This window comes from Varanus komodoensis, unplaced genomic scaffold (assembly GCF_004798865.1).
Source record: "Varanus komodoensis strain SLA01 unplaced genomic scaffold, ASM479886v1 scaffold1, whole genome shotgun sequence".
Taxonomy (NCBI): Eukaryota; Metazoa; Chordata; class Lepidosauria; order Squamata; family Varanidae; genus Varanus; species Varanus komodoensis.
In genome coordinates, this window is record NW_025335268.1 from 10,280,978 (window position 1) to 10,300,145 (window position 19,168).

Here is a 19,168-nt window from a genome sequence, read left to right on the forward strand (position 1 = left end):
GAGATTTCCCTGTTTTCAGCTTATTAATACTTTCTTCTATTTCTTCCTCTTTAATTGTTTGTTCCATTATATCTACATCCATCTGTTGTAGATTTCCACCATTTCTTTACATATGATCTAGCATCTAGATAATTCTCCTTCTCTGTGTGTGTGTGTGTGTGTGTGTGTGTGTGTGTGTGTGTATTAACATTGTAGAATTGCAATTGGAATGTTGGACTAAAGAATTGATAAGGAAAAGACAAATAAAAGGAATTTGTACAAAATTTGAAGATATGATTATAGAAAAGGAAAAGCAACAGGATACGTGGATTAAAGGAATAATATGTAAAATGTATCTTATTTTCATTATTGATGATTATGCATCATTAGAAGAACAGGATTCACTTAGAGCAACATGGGAAATGGATTTGAGGAAAACATATAAGTAAGGTTGGGAAAATACTTAGACAAAGAGGATACTAAAATGTATGTCAGTAAGAATAAAGAAAAATGTCTACAAAATTGTATAGGTAACAAATGCTCCAATTTATGTTGGAAATGTGGTCATGAAGTGGCTAAAAATTTTCATATGTGGTGGAAATATGGATATATAATGAAATTTTGGAAAGGTTTATAAGAGTACAGTAAAATATTAAGTCGAAATATAGACATATGCGCTGAGATTGCATTACTTTCGATGTTTGATAAAAATAACAGTGGAATTGGAATAACAAAGAATTAATAACCAACCTAATTACTGCAGGAAGACTAATTATAACTAAGAACTGAAAATTAAAATATGATTACCTAGTGTTTGATTGGTATAGGGAGGTCTGGAATATAGTTATTAATGACAAATTAACATGCACTATTAAATTGAGAAAAGGGCATATAAATATGTTTAATGAGATTTGGGGGATATTTATTAACTGTTTAAAAGAAAGGGAAAGGATTTGAGCTGTAAAAAGAATCATTATAGTTTTGGAAGCAGGGAATGTCCTGAAGTATGTCAAGGTTTTTTTCTTTTTCTTTTATTTGCAACATGTATCTTTGGTCCAGGTGGTGGAGAGCACAGTAATGTGATAATTATTTTTTGTATGTGAATTTTTATGTGTGCATTTTAAATGTAGGGTTTTTTGTTTGTACTTTTAAATAAAAATTTAAAATGTTGAAAAATACAAATTTCATGCTCCAGTAAGATAACAACCTCCTAAGGAATGACAGCAAATACCACCTTCCTGTCACAGTCCCCTATATTTCACCTGCTTCCCTCCCGTTCATTCGATCTCCTGTCCTTCCATTGTGCAGAAACGAGGGCAAACCTCAGGTGAAGTCACCACTTCTGGATCTGTGACCTCCAAAGGGCCATTGCTTCAGTTTCCTCAATTAAGATATGAGACCATTGAAACAGATGGTTTTCTATCAGAAAATTAACATGAGCACTCAATGGATATGATAGGAAAGTCATAAAAACTGGGGGAGAGAAAATGTTAAATAGGCAAGTCCAGAAATCAAAGCTGCTGTCAGTTTCAACTCAGAGTGAAAGTAGCTGAGAAAGCAATGGAAGGGCAGTAGAATATTATCTTTTTAAAGATTCCTTCAGATCAGAAAGACTTTTTCTCCCCAGAAACAATATATGTGGGTGGCAAGGAGGTAGGCTGAAGAAAAGTAGAACTAATTGGTCACTAAGCAAATGATTTTGGAGAGTTGGTCCACCCACCAACTGGGTGTCTGTCTGTAGTGAAATAACTGAATGGAACCACCAAACACCACTGGACATGCACATGGTGGGCATGTCGTGAGCAGAGCTGGCTGGAGCCGGGGGTCAGATTAGATGGCCCGGGAGACCCGTTCTGACTCACTCTGTTTCTGTGTATCAGATGATGACAGTGACCTTCTGGTGTGCATGCCAGGCCTTTGCAAAATCTGCCACTCTAGTCTTTTATCCCCACTTACAGAAAAAGTAGCCATGGCTTCAGCTACGCACACCTGTTGTCAAACTTATACTATTCCCTACCATCAAATAAATTATAAAACCTAACATTTTAATGACAAATTAAAAATATTAACATGTCAGAATAATTAAAAGCAGCAACTGCATGCAATTACAACCAGCTCAGCCAATATGAAACTTGGAGAACCGCAAGGGTTTTGCATGGGGGCAAGAAGATGTGAAGGAGGATGCCAGGCTGACTCTCATGGAAGAGGACAGTGCCACAACTGAGAATGCCCTGTCATCTGTCTTCTGAGGGCTCCGCCTGGAGAAAGACCTCCAAGATGGCCTTACTATATGGGTAACTTCATTCAGGGCACTAGGCAGGCCTGCAGGTGTGTGCATGCAATCTGCTTAACAGCTTTCCTGCCTCTGCCCTTCAAAACATTTTGGATACTAGGGGTTGGCTCCAAATTTAAGCTGGATCAGCTGCATTGATCCCCACTCTTCCCACAACAGCCCCCTGAGAATCTTACACAGGGAGTCCAGAAATTCTGCTGGATCAAATGGTCTGGATGCAGGAACAGGGAGCATCCCCCAAAATCAGGTGGAGGAAAGAACCTTCCATGGATGAGTCTTCCTTCTCATAGGAGACATATCCTGGATTACATCCCCGGAGTGTGCTGTCATCCTGTTGCAGCCACACCACTACACTCCATTTGTGTGAGAGTAAGTAAAGACACCCACTCCTTTATTAAGTGGAATGGGAAACATGGAAGATAACAGGGCCTATGAAGTATCCAATACACAGAATGTTCTGTGCATCACCTCACATCATGCTATGGTGCATTGTTGTAATAAATATATAATTAAACTATAGAATATATATAAACACCAGTCCTGGCTGCACAGATGTACTTTTTCAAACACCACCTTTTCACATTCACACATTACCTGCTTGGGTGTGCGCTTACCATGCAACATTCCAAAAGTGCATTGTGCAAAGAAGCCCTAATGTCCACGCCCTTTGCAAGGTACCATGTAACTGCCACTTCTGAAGTTTGCGACTCTGTGTGTGGCGGGGAGCATGGCTCTGAGAACAACTAATGTCTCCCACCTTTGTGATCTGTTCCAGCTGAACTGATTCTCCCCACCAAGAATCCCCCGCTCTCCTTGGTCTTGTCTGTAGTGACATCAGCCCTGGTTGCCGCTCTCATTCTTGCCTTCTCGGGAATCATGATAGGTGAGTTCCTCCTTTGCCCAGAGCATGTAGAAATCATCCATGGTCCCTGTACGATGTGCCTCCTTCCTCTTTAACTGTAAATGATAAGGCAAGGATGGTTATCACTGGGATAATTTTAGGCAGCAGTTGTGGTTGCAGAGTTAGAGCTTTCTAGCTCATGTAATTGGAGAGGTGGGCATCGTTCTCATGCAACCAACCCAGCCACTAATGGACAAAGTTACAAGAAGGAGGGGCAATTTGTCTTGTCTATACACTAGAACTGTATTTTCTTGTATTCTGTTTTTTTTTTGCCATGTGTAGGTTTTTGTACAGTCTGATGGCTCACATGTTGTATTCTTCTGACTGGCTCCCTATAGATTAGGGGCATGAAACTGGTGGGCTTCCAGATGTTTCAACTCATGACTCCCACCATCACTCCTCATAGGATATGCTGGTCAGAACTGATGGGTGTTGTAGGCCAAAGCACTTGCAAAGCCGTCATATGGTAGAGTAAATGGAGCGTTCAATCTGTTTCAGTGTCACCTGTGTTCAGTTCCCACGTCAGCAAGAAAGAGAGTGAGTGGCCATCAGCTACCTTTGAATATTCTTTCCCTGTTTATCCCTGCCTCAACTTTCCCTATAGTCTCCCTCCTCTTTTGTCTCTTTATGTCAAATTATAGATAGTTAAGCACTCTGAATAGGGCCCTGTCTTCTTATCTTCCATAAAGTGCAATTAGCATTGAGGGTACACTAATAATAATAATAATAATAGTACCTGAGATGTGGTTTGAAACATCTGAGACGCATTTTGCTGACACCAGAAATGTTTCTGTAAAAGTAAAAGCGGTAAGCAATTTAATAGCCACAGTAAAGGGCTGTTCACAATACCTCACAAATTTTATGTTCTGTTCCTCACACTAATCCTGCCAAGCCAGCACAATTCCCACTGTTGAAGATGGGAGATTGAGGCTCAGAAGAAGTGGCTTGCATAATGTCACTTTTGTTGAATTCAGAGCAGAAGTTGGATTCCAGCTCTGTGGACTTTTCCACACGAGAGGCGCTCAAGATGCAACCGGACAGCCATCTGAGAGGGATGGTTTAACTAGGAGTCCTGCAGGGCATTGGATCCCATGGCCTTCTGGCCCCTTCCAACCCTACTACTCTACTGCTGTACAGTTCTACGATTCTACAATTCTATGACCAATGAAATTTGGTCTAGTGATGGATCAGGCCCATAGACTGCCAGTTTACTATCCCCAAGTTCAGCAAGGCAAGAGATGAGATGCAAATTAAATTCCATTGGAATTTTAGAAATTAAAGTGAAAGTGTCTGTGCATTTCCCTTGGACATTCACATCTTTTATGGAAAGAACATCTTTTATTTCGCTATTAAAAGCAAGAGGCATGTGGTAGAGATGACCTCAAAACTTTACTCCAATGACTAGAACAGGATTATGGCATCAGTTTTTCCTACCCACACCCTTGCACACAGCTGAGTAACTTATCTATTAGAACAGACGTGGGACGCTGTGCACCCATGTCTACCGCTCAACCACTACAGCCCGGTGTTAATCTTCCCAGAGTTGAGAATGTGCTGTGGGAACTTTCATGCCCAGCTGCAATTACTTTTTCAAAGTAACTTTTTGCATGTCCAATTAATTCTGGTCTGCACTTTCCCCCTAGGCAGGCAAAGCTCCCACAGGATCTTGAAAGGTCAGAACAAGGACTGACTGGATAAGCTCGGAATCCACAAAAAGTTAGTTGTCCCCTTTGCAAATCTGAAAATACTTCCAAGGGCAAAAACAAAACAAAACAAAAAAGCACCAGAAATATAAGAAAGAAAATGTAGCTCAAAAAATCCTGCTGAAATTATTCTCAAAGAATTCCAGGGGCCCTCCAGATCCAGCTCCCATAATTGGGAATGCAACTCCCATCATTTGCAGCCAGCCTGGGCAGAGCACTCATCTGGGGAAGGCAGGTTTTGAGTCCCTACCAAGATGCTACTTTGTACCGGGCGAAGGGACCAAGAGCTCCTGTCCATGCATTGTCTGCCCCCACAGGTTGCACAGACCTACTGTGACTGTTGGCACGTGCCAGGACTGCCTTCCCAAATTACAAAACAAACCCCGAGTTCCTCTTGAGGAAGCTTAATACCTTGCCATGGCCTAAACACTTTGCTAAAACATGGTAGGTCAATCTCGTTCGTGCTTGGACAGGAGAGACTACCTGGGGATAACATGTGTGCAGTCTTAAGTCCTGTCATGGAAGAAAGGTGAGAGACATTAAGTAGAAGAAGCATTTGTAGGGTGGAGACTGAGAGGGAGAGAGGAATCTTAGCTTATCCTAATGCATATGTTCGACATATGTGGGCCCCTGGTTGCCAATTTCAATTTCTTGCCATGCTCCATTAGGTGCTTCCTAGTCCACTGTGAAAGCGAAGAGTAAGAGGGCTCTGCTGGAGAGGCTGGCCCCAGCCGCTGCCTGAAACTGGCCACTTGTGTCCCCCTGGGCATTTTAAAGGGGGCAATTGCCCCAGGCCTCACATATGAAGGGGGCCTCATGCATGGAAGGGGCCCCTCGAGCATGGGAGTTACTACATTGTTGCCAGCTTTTCTTGCAGGATCCCACCAACAAGCCCCACAAACCTAATGGGAAGAGTCACAGCACAAACTCAGGGGCAGTCGTGCCCTTTTGCCTTCGTGGTGTGGTCAGAGCCACAGGCCATGCCAGTAGCAGCAACACCGTTCAACCGTAGTTGGACCCATGCGACGGGGTCTTCAGCACAGTGCCCGCAGGCATCTCTTTGCTGTCTGCTCCCTTCACTGCAGTCATAGAGAATGATGCCCACCATTTCTCTTCACTCCCACCAACATAGTTTTCTCAGACTTTCTTGACCCATTCTGATTAGCCAGCAGAATCAGAGAAAAGGGGCAAGAGAAGAAGAACAGTTCAATCAGACGTGGCAAGCAAGAGGAGAGCGGGTGGCCAGTCATAGCTGCTTGGTTGCTTCTCCAATAATTAGAGGACAGTCCTGACTGGGTGGGACCCCCATGGAGGAGGGAATGAGAACAGCTGTCATTGGACACCACCCCAGGGGAGCACATGGATTCCAAGGAGAGGAGAAGGCGAGTGAAAAGCTGCAGCTGTGCCTCCATGGAAGAAGGCAAGGTAGGTCCTGTGCAGGAAGGAAAAAGGGAGGGCCAGGACGGGTCGTGTGCATGTGGGATATCAGCGCTGCATTTTATTTGGAGGTGACTTAGGGAGATGACGTGCCTGCTGTGAAATGTTAGAACAGAAGACGGTGGGTTCAGGTGGCTTTATACCCCCCACCACAACCTTTTATGGAGGTTCTTGGGCAAGTTGCTTGTCTTTTTGACTTCTGTGAAATGAACATTTGGTTGCAATAGTAAATGTTGTGACTGTTCACTTGCCATGGCACTCCCTTCACATTCCAGATGTACTCATTGGCCCCAAAAGGCGGGATTAAAGTTTTAATGTAATGATGGCTTTTGCCATCATTATTTTAAAGAAATTTAACTACCAACCCACTCTGTAAGTTGCTCCCTCTATAAAAGAGTCTTTTGAGAGAGATGGTTGGCAAATACTTGTTAAATTCAATATAATTTATATCACCTAAGTTAACTTTGTCAAAAAACAGTAAGGGTTATTTCATGGGAAAATGTTTAGGTTTGGGCTAAGGATCATTAATGGGAAACTTTATGTTATTTGTCTTTCAGGAACCTGACACAGGACATGGCTTGCCCAACCATAAATGCATTTTGCACCTGCAAGTCTTTATGACATTTTGGAAGTGGAGCTGCTGGGGGAAAAAGACTTTGAGAAGAAGCAGTGAAGAAACACCCAAAATGTACTCAAGTTTTTCAGTGTTTCCTGTCTCAGAAAACATGTCAACAGTCTTTGGAGAAGACCCTGAATCTCCTCAGGGGTCCTTCTCTTCTCACAATCAGTGCTTGTGGCCCAGAACCTCCAGATTCCAAAACCAGTGGAAGATTCCTGAATCTACCATACCAGCAGAATTATGTGGACAAAGGTCCTGCTAAAGAACCTTCAGAAATTACTCAAGAAATACAACATTTCCACATTAGCAAAGGATCTGAATATGTTTGCAATACTGATAGAAAATCTGAAGCTCTGGCTTGAGTGTTTTCAAAATCAGTTTGCTGCATGTCATCCTCCACATTTGTGCCAATATTAGAAAATGGGAGAAACATTGGAAACACCAGTTAGATTCTGCAACAACAGAATAACAGCCTATATTCTGCTTTGTCTTCAAAGTTTTTCACTAATTTAGAGCAACAAAAACTCCCTTTGTGGAAGATGGTTTCTCAAATTGGAAAAAAATGAAGAAAAAAAACCAAGGAGTATGAAAACAGCATTTCACAGCAAAACTGCATTTTAGTCCAGATGTTAAGGAAGAAGACAGCAGAAGACCGTTCTTACAGCCAGATGTGTGAAGAAATCAAATGCTGGAAACACTTGAACATTACTGCTGTTACATTTCTTGCAGAAAAAGGACTTCCTCTTAATGGTAATAACCAGACTTTAGGATTATCCCACAATGAAAATTGCCTTGGAACACTGGACCTTATTGTCACATTTGATCCTTTTCCTGAGCAGTGCTTGAAGAAATCATGGAAGAAGAAGAAGAAAATGTGTTTCATACATTTCCTTTGCAGATATGTGATGCCTGAGTTGAGTGAATGGGGAATGAAATTCATATGAAACTCATTCAAGAGATTAAAGTGAAAAAGTACTTTCCCCTTAGTGTTGGCTCTGTTGGTGATATTTCTCATGCAAATCAGATCTGCACTGTTGTTTTTTTCCCCCAGTACTACTTGAAAGGCAAAGTGAAGGAGTGATGTTTGTGCTTTGTTCTTGTTGAAGAAAATGAAAGTGAAAAAGTCATCAGCACTGTTCAGAGGACTAATATTGACATCGAGAATTCCAGGGGACAGAGATATGATCATGCAAGGAATATGACTGGTCAATATCAGGGTCTGAAAGCTTGTATTTAAATTAAGAATAATCATGGATGTGTTTGTGCCTTGTGTGGGTCTTTCCATTACCCTAGTTTGACAAAGCAGTATGAAAACTGCCTTTATAAATTGAAGCTGTTCAAATTCCTCGTTTCTGTGTTTGATTTTCTTTGAGGATCTACCTGAAGATGAAAAACGATTCAGGGCTATATTGATCACGGTCCAAAAACATGAATATACCTTGACAAATCTGTCACTGACAAGATGTCACACAAACCCTTGTAATCTATTACCATGGTACTTTGGAAGGCTTAATAAAGATGGTCAATTATTCAAAAGATAAAAAAGTGGTTAAGCTGGAAGCAAACTGTTTGGTGAAATTAAAAAATTAAATTTTAAAACATATATTTTATGGCATTGTTCTGGCATTATAGTCATTGATCAAGTGTGGAACAGAATCCATTGAGCTGCTTGTGGAACAGAATTGGTGGAGCAGGCCACTCACAGCGAGTCCCCATACACACACACACACACACACACGCACGCACCAGCACAAGATGCTGTCAGATAAAGTAGAGCCTCTGAGGCTCATTCTACCTTAGGCCTCCCTTTAAAAGGCCCTGATGTGTCCTGAGGATTAATCACACATGGTCCAAAAACATGCTATAAGGAAAAGCGTTTGTGAGAGTGAATCAAGGTCTGGAGAGAAGCGGTCTCACTCCTCACATTGCAGGCCTGTCCATCTCACTGGTAGATCCCCCTAGTTGTGGCCGTGACACACCACAAGTCCTTTCTCCCTCTCCTCCTAGCAGTAGCAGGCGATCAGTGTGCCACTCCCCACCTGCGCCTTCCTCCTGGCCGTCACTCTGTGGGGCTGTGTCTGAACAGCACAGCCCTTCGTGGGCTGCAACCCACATCACTGCAGATGTGGCTTCTTAAGCCCGATGCTCCACTCAGAGTGAGATCCGCAGCAGTGGGCTGAGCCTTCACAGCATTAATCACCATCTGACACAGATCTGACGCATGATCAAAGGGGAATCCCACATCCCTAATTTGCTGTGTTCTGTTTACAGTGTACCGCCGGAAACATCAGGAACTGCAAGCCATGCAGATGGAGTTACAGAGCCCTGAGTATAAACTGAGCAAGCTGCGCACCTCCACCATCATGACCGACTACAATCCCAATTACTGCTTTGCAGGAAAGACCACTTCCATTAGTGATCTCAAAGAGGTTCCCCGGAAAAATATTGCTCTGATAAGGTAAACAAGTCTGTCTGACTTATTTGTGCGTACATACACACGGCTGCAGGTGTGCATGAGTAACGACACCCATTCACTTCTGATTGGGCTCAGGCCAATCATAATTCACAGACACACCGTCTTCATTCACAATCTTCATTCGCAAGCATGCAAGACTACTATTGCAGTTCCAGCCATCTCCTGTACTTAGCTTGTAAACAGCAAAGAATGGATGAGAAACCTTGATCTTGCCACCTGCCCCAGTGCCAGGTGGGCAAAAAAATTCACCATCTGTTTCTTGCAGGTAATCCTAAAAGCCTTCCGAGATAAAACTCAGTAATTCCTCTGGTACCAGCCACCATTTGCCCAGCTCTTAGAGAGCGCTGGCATCTGATGCAATGACCTTTAGCGGGGTCTCTCATTGCTTGCACCTGGATTCCTGGCAGCGAGGGTGACATTGGCAAGTGCATCTGTTTTGCTATGGTGACAATCGGAAACCCAGAGATGGGAAAGCCAGTCTGTGGCCTCTAACTACAGGCTACCTTCAGTGTGTAGCTATCATAACTTTTCCTTTTTTACTTTAGCATAAGCATGTAGGATCCTAATCCAAAACAGACCACCATGTGCAGGGAGAGAGGTTAAACCATCCCTCCCAGCTGTTCCCCCCACCCCACAAAATTCACCCTCCACAAAAGGTTGGGGCTAAAGAAAGAGGAAAGAATCCCACTGGCATGGTATTAGCACATCTGGGCTTCCAGAACAAGCATTATTAAGTTAAAGGAAATGATGGTATGAGAAAAATATTTGTAACCCTCTTTTCTATGTATATTTAGAGATGTCCCTAGTGGGGCATAAAAAGCATGTGTCAACTCATATTCAGTTGATTTCCCCACTGCAAAGGGGCAAATTACTCTGTGTTTGTATATTTTTGTATGCACATACAGACATGTTCAATTTTTTTAAAAATGCACATGTGGAAATTGAAGCATTCACTGAAAGGCAATAAGTCAACAGAGGGAGAGAGAGAGAAATCAAACAATGCATATTATTGGTTTTGGAGTCTAAAAGGCTCCAAACCTGGTCAAAGCATACAACAGCTGAATCATAACATCTTTCAGCCATGCTCATTATCATAGGCATGGAGCAAGGCACACCTGCAGCAGTCTTTGCTGCTGTAGTGCCTCTTGCTATGAGTTTCTTCTAGATGGCCATTTTTGGGGAGGGGAGGGGGACTGAGGTACTGATCCGAAACAGTGTAAGTTCCCAGTCCTAGCCTCCTCACCCCAGCACCAGCCTTTTTCTCCTCTCTGAGATCCAGTTGCATCTTCAGAGAGGCAGCTGGCACCATCCTTTCTACACAGCTCCCAGGTTGCAGGACCCTAGAGTTGGGGCTCCAAATAATCCTATGGGCCCCCAGACAAGGTTGAGAGGCCACAGGATGTGGCCACAACAAAGAAGGAAAAAAATCCTAGTGTTGTTTCACATATATCCCTTCAACCCTGCAGAGCCAGGACAAGAAACTTGGCTGTTCCATATGCTACATATCTATGATCAACCAGTAAAAAGTGCCATATTGCAAAGAAAATCATCCATTTGCTATAGCTACAAAGGAAGGTTGTACTTAGCTTGAAAATAATTGCAAATATTGCATTCAAGTACAAAACGCATTGCATCCTCAGTATAACAAGTGATACCCTTCTAAGGGATGGGCTGAAGACTCATTTCCCAATTTAACAAGAGGCTATTTCATCTCAATTTATATTGATACAGCACTTAGAATAAAAGGTTACCAACTTCTCAGTATCTGCTTCTTATCCGCATGCCCAGATTTTGAGCAGGGAGATTTTGAGCATGGAGGAAAAGGTTTTTAAATATGGGGGTGCTTACATACCATGGGGAACACCTCCCTGCAGGTGCTCTTGTGTGCTATAAAGAACAATCCTAAAAGAAGAGAAAGAAATTAAAAACTATGCTATGTAGGAAACTGAAGTGTTAAATATGCCCACTTTTTGGTGTAGATTTGCCTTAATTGGGGTTTTACTAGTTCCCATAGTAGATTAGTTCTCCATCCCACCCCAACGAGCAGGAGGGGTCGACTTGGGAGGGCTGCATCCCACGGTGCTGACCCAGCAATAGCATGAAGTAACTCTAGGACAAAACCACCCCTTCACACCAGCTGGTGCTGTGGGCATGGTGCTAGCGGCCCCTCGCTCTGGCCCCACGTCGGCCGCGGGAGCACCGTGTGCCCCTTGGCTGCTGCCCTGATGAGAGGTAGGCAGCTGCTTCGTTCTGGGTCAGAGAAAATGTTCCACTGCTGTACCCTCAGCTTCGCCATGGCATGGAGGTGATTATTTTCCTCCACTCCAGTACACGAGATCCCTTGATCAAAGGTTGACCATGGGGGCTTTCATAATCAAAGCTCGTTTTGCACCTAATCCATCAGAACTAGCACGTGGCACCACTCGGGCCAGGTGAGACCCAGAAGCTGCCCTTCCATTCGTATCGCACCCACATGCTGACTTCCCCACACTGACGCTGAGGGAATCATCACATTTGGCAGAGAGCGGAGGAAAGTGGCAGAAGGAAGTAATAAGGGAGCTTATAAGTTGTATTTACTTTTTATTTTTTACACAAGGATTGCTCTGTGCAGATAAGAATGACTTTCGGTGCTGACACCAAGAGTAATTGATAGCTGCTATTAGGACAAGGACGTTTTGACTTATAAAGCTATGTGATTATGATGCTTGATCACTGGAAAAGCATGCCATGCTGTGTGCTCCCAGGATGGCAAGAAAAGCACGGGGCCTCGGATCCTTCATCAAGCGTAGGGAAAGTTTAGCACAGAAGTAACTCTTGATTTATTGTATCTATAAAGCAGGGGCATGGTGAGAAACAAAAGTGGAAGCATTACTCTGTATCTTGTCGCTGCATTGAGGGAAGGCCATCACCATGGTCTTGGAACATGGATTGCCTGTAGTCTTGTTTTATTGATCCACATGGTTGAACACCACTTTGATGACTTTTTAACAGATAAAGCAGTATATAAATATTAACAATAAGAAATAATAATTATGACTGAACTGAATTGGAGGCACAGGCGGGTCAGAACACATACCATTTAACATTGTGGCATGGTGGGTAAAGTGTTGGATTGGGATTCAGGAGATCTAGGTACTAGTCCCCACTGAGCCTGAACCTTACTGGGTGACTTTGGGTCAATCATTGCTTCTCAGCCTAAACTACCTTACAGGGTTGTTGTTGTGAGGCTAAAAGGGAGAGGAGGAAAATCTTGTAAGCCACTTTGGGTTCCTTGTTGTAAACCAGCCAGGGAGCTTCTGCTATTTAGCAAAAGAGGGAGGGAGGGAGGGAGGGAGGGAGGGCATGAATGCAATGTGATGTGATGATGATAATGATATCCTAGAGCTTGCCATACATGGCCAGGAGCCTTAAAAGAAATGAGTGAAAGTCAGAAGTGCCAACAGTCTCATACTAGTAGGAATACATGATAACTTTGTTTCAATCCATTTTTAATCAAATTACCCATTTTGCATCTCCTGAACTGAACAGAGACTTGATTGCAATCAATGGTCAAAGTCCATACATTTCCAAACTTGCAATGTGATTCATGAACAGTGTGCATTAAAATTGTATCTTTTTGTAAAATGCACACAAAGGCACTTTAATCGTGAGAAAATTATGTGTATTTCAAAGACTTGCACAACTGATGCATACAGTTAAAAAGAAATACACACATAGAAGTACATACAAATTTTCATGCAAAAAGGAAAAAACTGAGACCTGAGATCCTTTCCACTAGAGCAGTCAGGAATCAAGCCTTTGGTGTACAAAGGATGTGCTCTACCACTAAGTTACGGTATTTGGCAAGGTGTTGTGGCACTTTCCAGCAAAACTGATCACAACTTGGTGGGGTGCAATTTGGATTGGCAAAATGGAGCAATGGAAAAGGGTGGAAACCCTCCTCTACAAAAGTGAGAAATTGGCTGGGTTCAGATACTATTACTCACATGCAAGGCTGAATGAAGGTTTTCATTGACTGCTCATTGTCCTTGAACTGCAGGTTGCTGTCGAATCATACGTTATCATGTTTTCTGATTCCCACCAGAATACCAGACCATGGTTTATTAACCACAATCAATCATGAAGCAAACCCATGGCTTCTTGTTGCATTGTGAACTGTGGGCTGTTTTTGGTTAACCAACCATGGTTTGTGAGTATGGCTGGGTTCAGACAGCTGAATAACCCACATTTCAACACCAACCCATGGTTGAACAATAACTCAAGCTCAACCTTTAGTATGCTTTATTGTGTTGTCTGAACCCAGACAGTGAGATATTACTCTATCCATCTCCAGCTAAAAAACATGCCTGAAAAGATTTCACAGCTGTCAGCTTTAGTCGGAACTGGACCCATACCCAGATGCCACACTCCCACAATGCATTTCTCCCACATCATGCCTACTTTGGTTCTTTTTCCTTATGCCAACTTGGCAGGTTCCTGGAGGCAGCGGTGCTATTTTGCTTTCTGCAGAGACACAACAGCAGATGATGACCTGAGTGCAGAATTATTTCCACTATCAACCCTACAGATATTAATAGATGCAAGAAGCCAGGAAGGGTTGACCTTCTCCTGTAAAACTGCCTCCGCATGGCTTTTCAGCCTCCTAGAGCACCCAGAGACCAGCTCGTTATACAGTTATTCTCTGTAATTTGTTCTTTGCAGCCAGCAGTTGCAAAAGTGGCTGAGAGAAGCATTGTGTTTTCCCAATGAAGAACAAATCACAACTCGCATCCTGGGGGAATGCAATATTGCAGCAACAGTAGCATGACTACTGACAGAGGATCCTGTGTGGCACATGAGTAACAATCTGATTTTAAACTAGCTGCTCGGACAACCCTTAGATGCAAGCCTCTAGACAACATGAAAAGTTCATTGCTGTGTATTGATATGTTAAAGTTCTAATAATAAAATTCATAGTTTGCAATGTTCCTGTCTCTTGGACAACTAAACCATCACATACATGTCAAAAAATGCTGTCTTTTCCCACAAGTGTCCCTTTGAAGTACAGAAAATTCCATTTCTTATTTAGTGTTATGTTGATTTCTAGAATATCATTGACTGTGGTTTCTGAGATGAAATTTGTTTTATTGATGTGGTATTTTCCCTCTGTTGTTCTTCTTGGAAGGGGGCTGCCTATGTTGTTCTATGCTGTGTTTATTGCTTATTTTCCTGCTGTTTCCTGGCATTTTGAAGTTTGCTTTCAATCCTTCCCTGTCTGCACAAATACACCCAGCCAGTTTTGTCCCCCTTAACATGTGAGGCACTTTGCTCTCTTTCCCCTCTCCTTATTCCCCGTACCCCCACCCCGCCCCCATTAAAACCTGCCAGAGCTGTAAATTCAGCAAGTCCACACTTGAAATATGGTAGCCCTGGACTCACAAAAATCACATGGAATTTGACTGCTGCTGCACGTACAACATTTTTACATTTTTATTAATCGTAGGCTGGAACGAGCAGTGACACAAAGCTTGTGTAATGAGCCCACAGGAGAAAATCCATCTTAACGGGGTACATGATTCATTTATTTGCTCATTGTCTGTGTTCTTTTAATAATTAATTGTGAAGCCCATTTTATTAAAAAAAATCAACATCTTCAGTAATAATTTAGCCTTGGCACACAATGATTGTACAGTGAGGGTGGGGCGCAGTGCAAAATTTGGTTATTTCCATTCTATAGATGGAGCCTACCTGTGTGCCAGACAGCAAACTGTAGCCACAGCTGCGAGAGCGATCGGGACAGAAACCAGCTTGGCCTCTCTGCTGGGTGGCCTGTGCCAGGGCTGAGGCAGAGGGCAGGGCCCCGTCGATTCTCATGGACTGCTCGGTAGCCATCAGTACTGCCCACAACAGCATCTTCCAGCTGCCTCCAGTGCCATTGGCCTCGGCATCCTTCTGGACGTTGTTGTCACTTGCTGTCAGGTCATCCCTGACTTACAGTGACTCTGTGAGTGGGTGCCCTGGAGCCCTTCCTGGCTCTTGTAAATGCAGAGCCATGGCTTCCTCTGTGGAGCAGATCCATTTCATTGTTCGTCTTCCTCTGCTTCTTCTGCCTTTGACTGTCCCTAGCATGATTGTCTTGTCCATTAAGTCTTGCCTTGTGAGGATGTGCCCGCACTACAACAGCTTCAGTTTCATCATTTTGCTTCCAGGGCAAGTTGTGGCTTGATTTGATCTAGGACCCATTAACTCACCTTTCTGTGGGCTCGGATATTCACAAGTTCTCTTCCAACACCATGTTTCAAACACATCGATTTTCTTCTTTCTGGATTGGCTAATTTGGGAATTGGGGGTACTGCATTGCAGTAGCTCAGTTCTTCCTTGAAAGGACAATTACAGAAGGTGCTACTGTGAAACATCTGTTTTCTCCCCCTGACATTTATGCTGCTCAGTCCCGCAGAATCCCATCTTGTTATTTCATGATGTTCAGTATATACTTAAAGAGGTTATGTGAGGTCATCTGAAGATATGAACTGAGGTGGCACCAATATGTTGATGACTCCCAACTCTACTTCTTGTTTGATTAGATAAAGTGGTGGAAGCAGCAAACTGGTGTTGGTGTTTAGTGATATACTGGATGAGAACCTGTAAATTGTAATGCATCACAGAAAGGACGATTTCTGAGTGATTTCTATCCAGGCTAGTAGAATTCAAGCTCTCCTCCGGAAGGTTGCACTCTCCCTAAAGGAGCAACCCTACCGTTTCATGGCATTCCTAGATCTAGCCCCCACTGGAGAAATGAGCAGTCTTGATGGCACAGAGTGGCTTCCATGAACGTTAACTACCATGCAAGCTACATCCAGTTTTGGACAGAGATAACCCAACTTTAGTTGTCCATACTCAGGTACCCTCTAAGTTAGATTACTAGAACACATGGGAAATGGAGTTAGCTTTGAAAATGGTTTGGTTTAGTTCAGGGTACAGATGCAAGACTGCTAACTGGGAGCAGGTGCTAGGAATATATTTCCCCTGTGCTGAACCTGCTGGTGGGTCCAGTTAAATTATAGCTGCAGATGCTTACCACCAAAAGACAGTTAAGGTCTATACATATTTTGCATTCAGCCATTAAACTTCATACTCAGAATGATGGGGGTCAAACTAGAGCTGTTTGACTTCATCTGTAAAGTGGATGCCAGCAATCTTAAAGGGCACATTGCCTTCAGGCAGTCTTTCAGGGGAGACTAAGTGGGTTCTTCTAGCAGGTTCTTCTGATGAGTGGCTACTAGTACCAACCATAAGTTTATGACAACCCTCTCCCACTTAACCACCTTTTAACGCAGCTTTTAAGAGACGGAGCACAGAACAAGCTACAAAACACCACAGTTAGGGTGGCCATGTGTCCTACTTTACAGAGCACAGTCGTCTGTTGGAAGGCAAGGCCTACTTAAGCCCAGTTTAAAGTAAAAAAACTCTCAGAATAAAAAGCAGGGACCCAGAAGTAGCATCTCAACAGTTGGCATCTGAGCAGGCTTACAGCCCAGCTAGGCACAGTCTTTCCTAATACAGCAAGATGTCTTGTATTTGCATTTAAATTAGTTCCAGAGGGGACAGAGTCTGTTAGTGTGTTCTTGTGGAATCTTACAGATTATAAGCTACAGCCCACTTCCTCAGGTCAAACTGCAGGTCATTTCCCACAGAAAATTATTCCATAAGAGATGAGTTGGTCTAGGCACAATCCCATGCAGGTTTGGACTGACAAAAAGCCTACAACTCCCAGCATGCCCTATAACTGCAGGCAGTTTTTCAATCTAAATATGCAGGTGATCATGCCTTTTGCTTTTTAAATTATAATCATTCTTTAGAAATGTTCACATATACATATAAATCAACATATGCAAATATCGTACAAATCTGTGTCCCTTTTTATCCCCTTTTTGAGGAAGCAGTTCCATTATTTTTTATTATTATTATTATTATTATTATTATTATTATTATTATTGGCATTGTGTAAGCAGGCACTCAAGTCACAGGTATTTGCCGAACAGGTAAGCCCAGTTAACACAGCAGTGAGTCCTTTCAATGGGAATGTTCAATATTGATGTTGCTCAGGAGATGAAAACTTTACAGAATGCACACCATCCTGACTTCACTTCATTTTGCTCGAAATGGACACAGCAAGCTATACAAGATATGTTGACAGCTTTGTTTCTTCTCTGCTCTGCCCAGGGGTTTAGGCCATGGAGCCTTCGGGGAGGTGTACGAAGGTCAGGTGGTTGGGATCCCCAGCGACCCCAGTCCTTTGCAAGTGGCTGTAAAAGTAAGTGGAGAAATCATTGGCAGGGATCAATGGAAGTGCTCTGAGGGCATATTTTGTGCAATATTCTATTGAAAGTGTAGTGGGTTGAGGCAAACAAGAAAGCCATTAAAAATTTGCCTGCTGATCTGTCATTAATGGAAGGTCTGAGTTGTGGTGAATCACCCAGAGAGTTTTGGCTTTGAAACGTACAGAGATGAAATGACTGGATTGATTTTCCCTGAGAGGAAAGTGTGTATGCTCTGAATATGGCCATTCAGAGAGGCCTACAAATCCAGAAACTCTCACAAAATCGTGATCAGTTCAGTTCAGCAACTAAGGAGATACGTCGAGGCCCAAGCTCCTTGCAAGAACCACCTATAGATGGACATTTCAGATGCCACCTGGAGTTAAGGCCCACCTCTGCTTTGTACTCAGTCTTTGCCCAAGACACATGTCCCTGGTCACTAGTGAAGCATCCAGTGGCAAGCATTTGGTGGTGCCCGTAGTACTTATCAAATGACCGGATGTGCACCTGGGCCAGAAATGTTGCCTAGCACCAACCCAGGCTAATGGTGCTTGGATGACAGGACTCCTGACCACTGGCTACACGAGCTGAGGCTGATGTGTGTTGACATCCCAAATGTGGATGGGGAACCATTTTGAGGAAGGCCGATCCTCTGTAAATTATTAGGATTGGCACTATGGGCAAAAATCAGCAATGGTAGCTTTTCATCACATGGAGATGTAGTGATGGGGAAAACTTTTCATGCTATTTCCCCCTGTTCCACAGCTCCTAGGTACAGAGTACCTCTGTCTATATGCAGCCTTTCCAGATTGGAGTCCCCAAATGCTGTTAAACTACGTCTCCCATCATCCCCAACCAGCATGGCTCAGGAGTGTGAAACAGGTGCAGTCCAACAAGATCCCCCAGATCCAAGACTGGGAAATACTAGTCTATAAAAATGCGGCAACTCTTAAAAGGAGGAAGATATCCTTATGCAAGAAGTAGCATCTGTAGCTGGGTCATACAGATCCACAAAGGAAAAAAAAAAACCAGCTTGTTCATATTTCTACTCTTGTTTCTTTCTTGCCCAGACTTTGCCAGAGGTTTGTTCAGAGCAAGATGAGTTAGATTTCCTCATGGAAGCTCTTATAATCAGGTATGTTAATTCAGCTTGGTCAATGGCTTTTCCACTTCAAACACATCAACAGAAATTAAAGCCCGGGGTGGGGGGAGAGAAACTGCCTTTTTGCCTGGTTTATGCAGCCAAAGTCATTCTGATCATTTCTTAGGTTAACTCATTCATTTAATCATTTATATAAGAGCATTCAGAGAGACTCAAGTGTATTATCCTGTTCCAATTCTTACAACAACCTTCCAAGGTAGGTTACTATAGTCAGTGGGGCTAAGCCTGAGCAACAGTGACTCGCTTAAGGAAACTATCTAGTGAAGTTATGGCAGAGGCAAGATTCAAACAATAGTTTTCC

The 19,168-nt window shown here is 43.1% G+C and overlaps 1 protein-coding gene across 1 annotated transcript in view; it reads left to right on the forward strand.

Annotated features, from left to right (window-relative positions):
- The window catches only part of ALK (ALK receptor tyrosine kinase), a 146,981-nt gene that overhangs the window by 109,261 nt on the left and 18,552 nt on the right, over window positions 1–19,168 (forward strand). Inside the window, exons 14-17 of the mRNA XM_044438852.1 lie at window positions 3,048–3,155; window positions 9,204–9,390; window positions 17,611–17,701; window positions 18,776–18,840. Coding sequence (XP_044294787.1) covers window positions 3,048–3,155; window positions 9,204–9,390; window positions 17,611–17,701; window positions 18,776–18,840 — 451 coding nt within the window. The remainder of the gene's footprint in view (window positions 1–3,047; window positions 3,156–9,203; window positions 9,391–17,610; window positions 17,702–18,775; window positions 18,841–19,168) is intronic.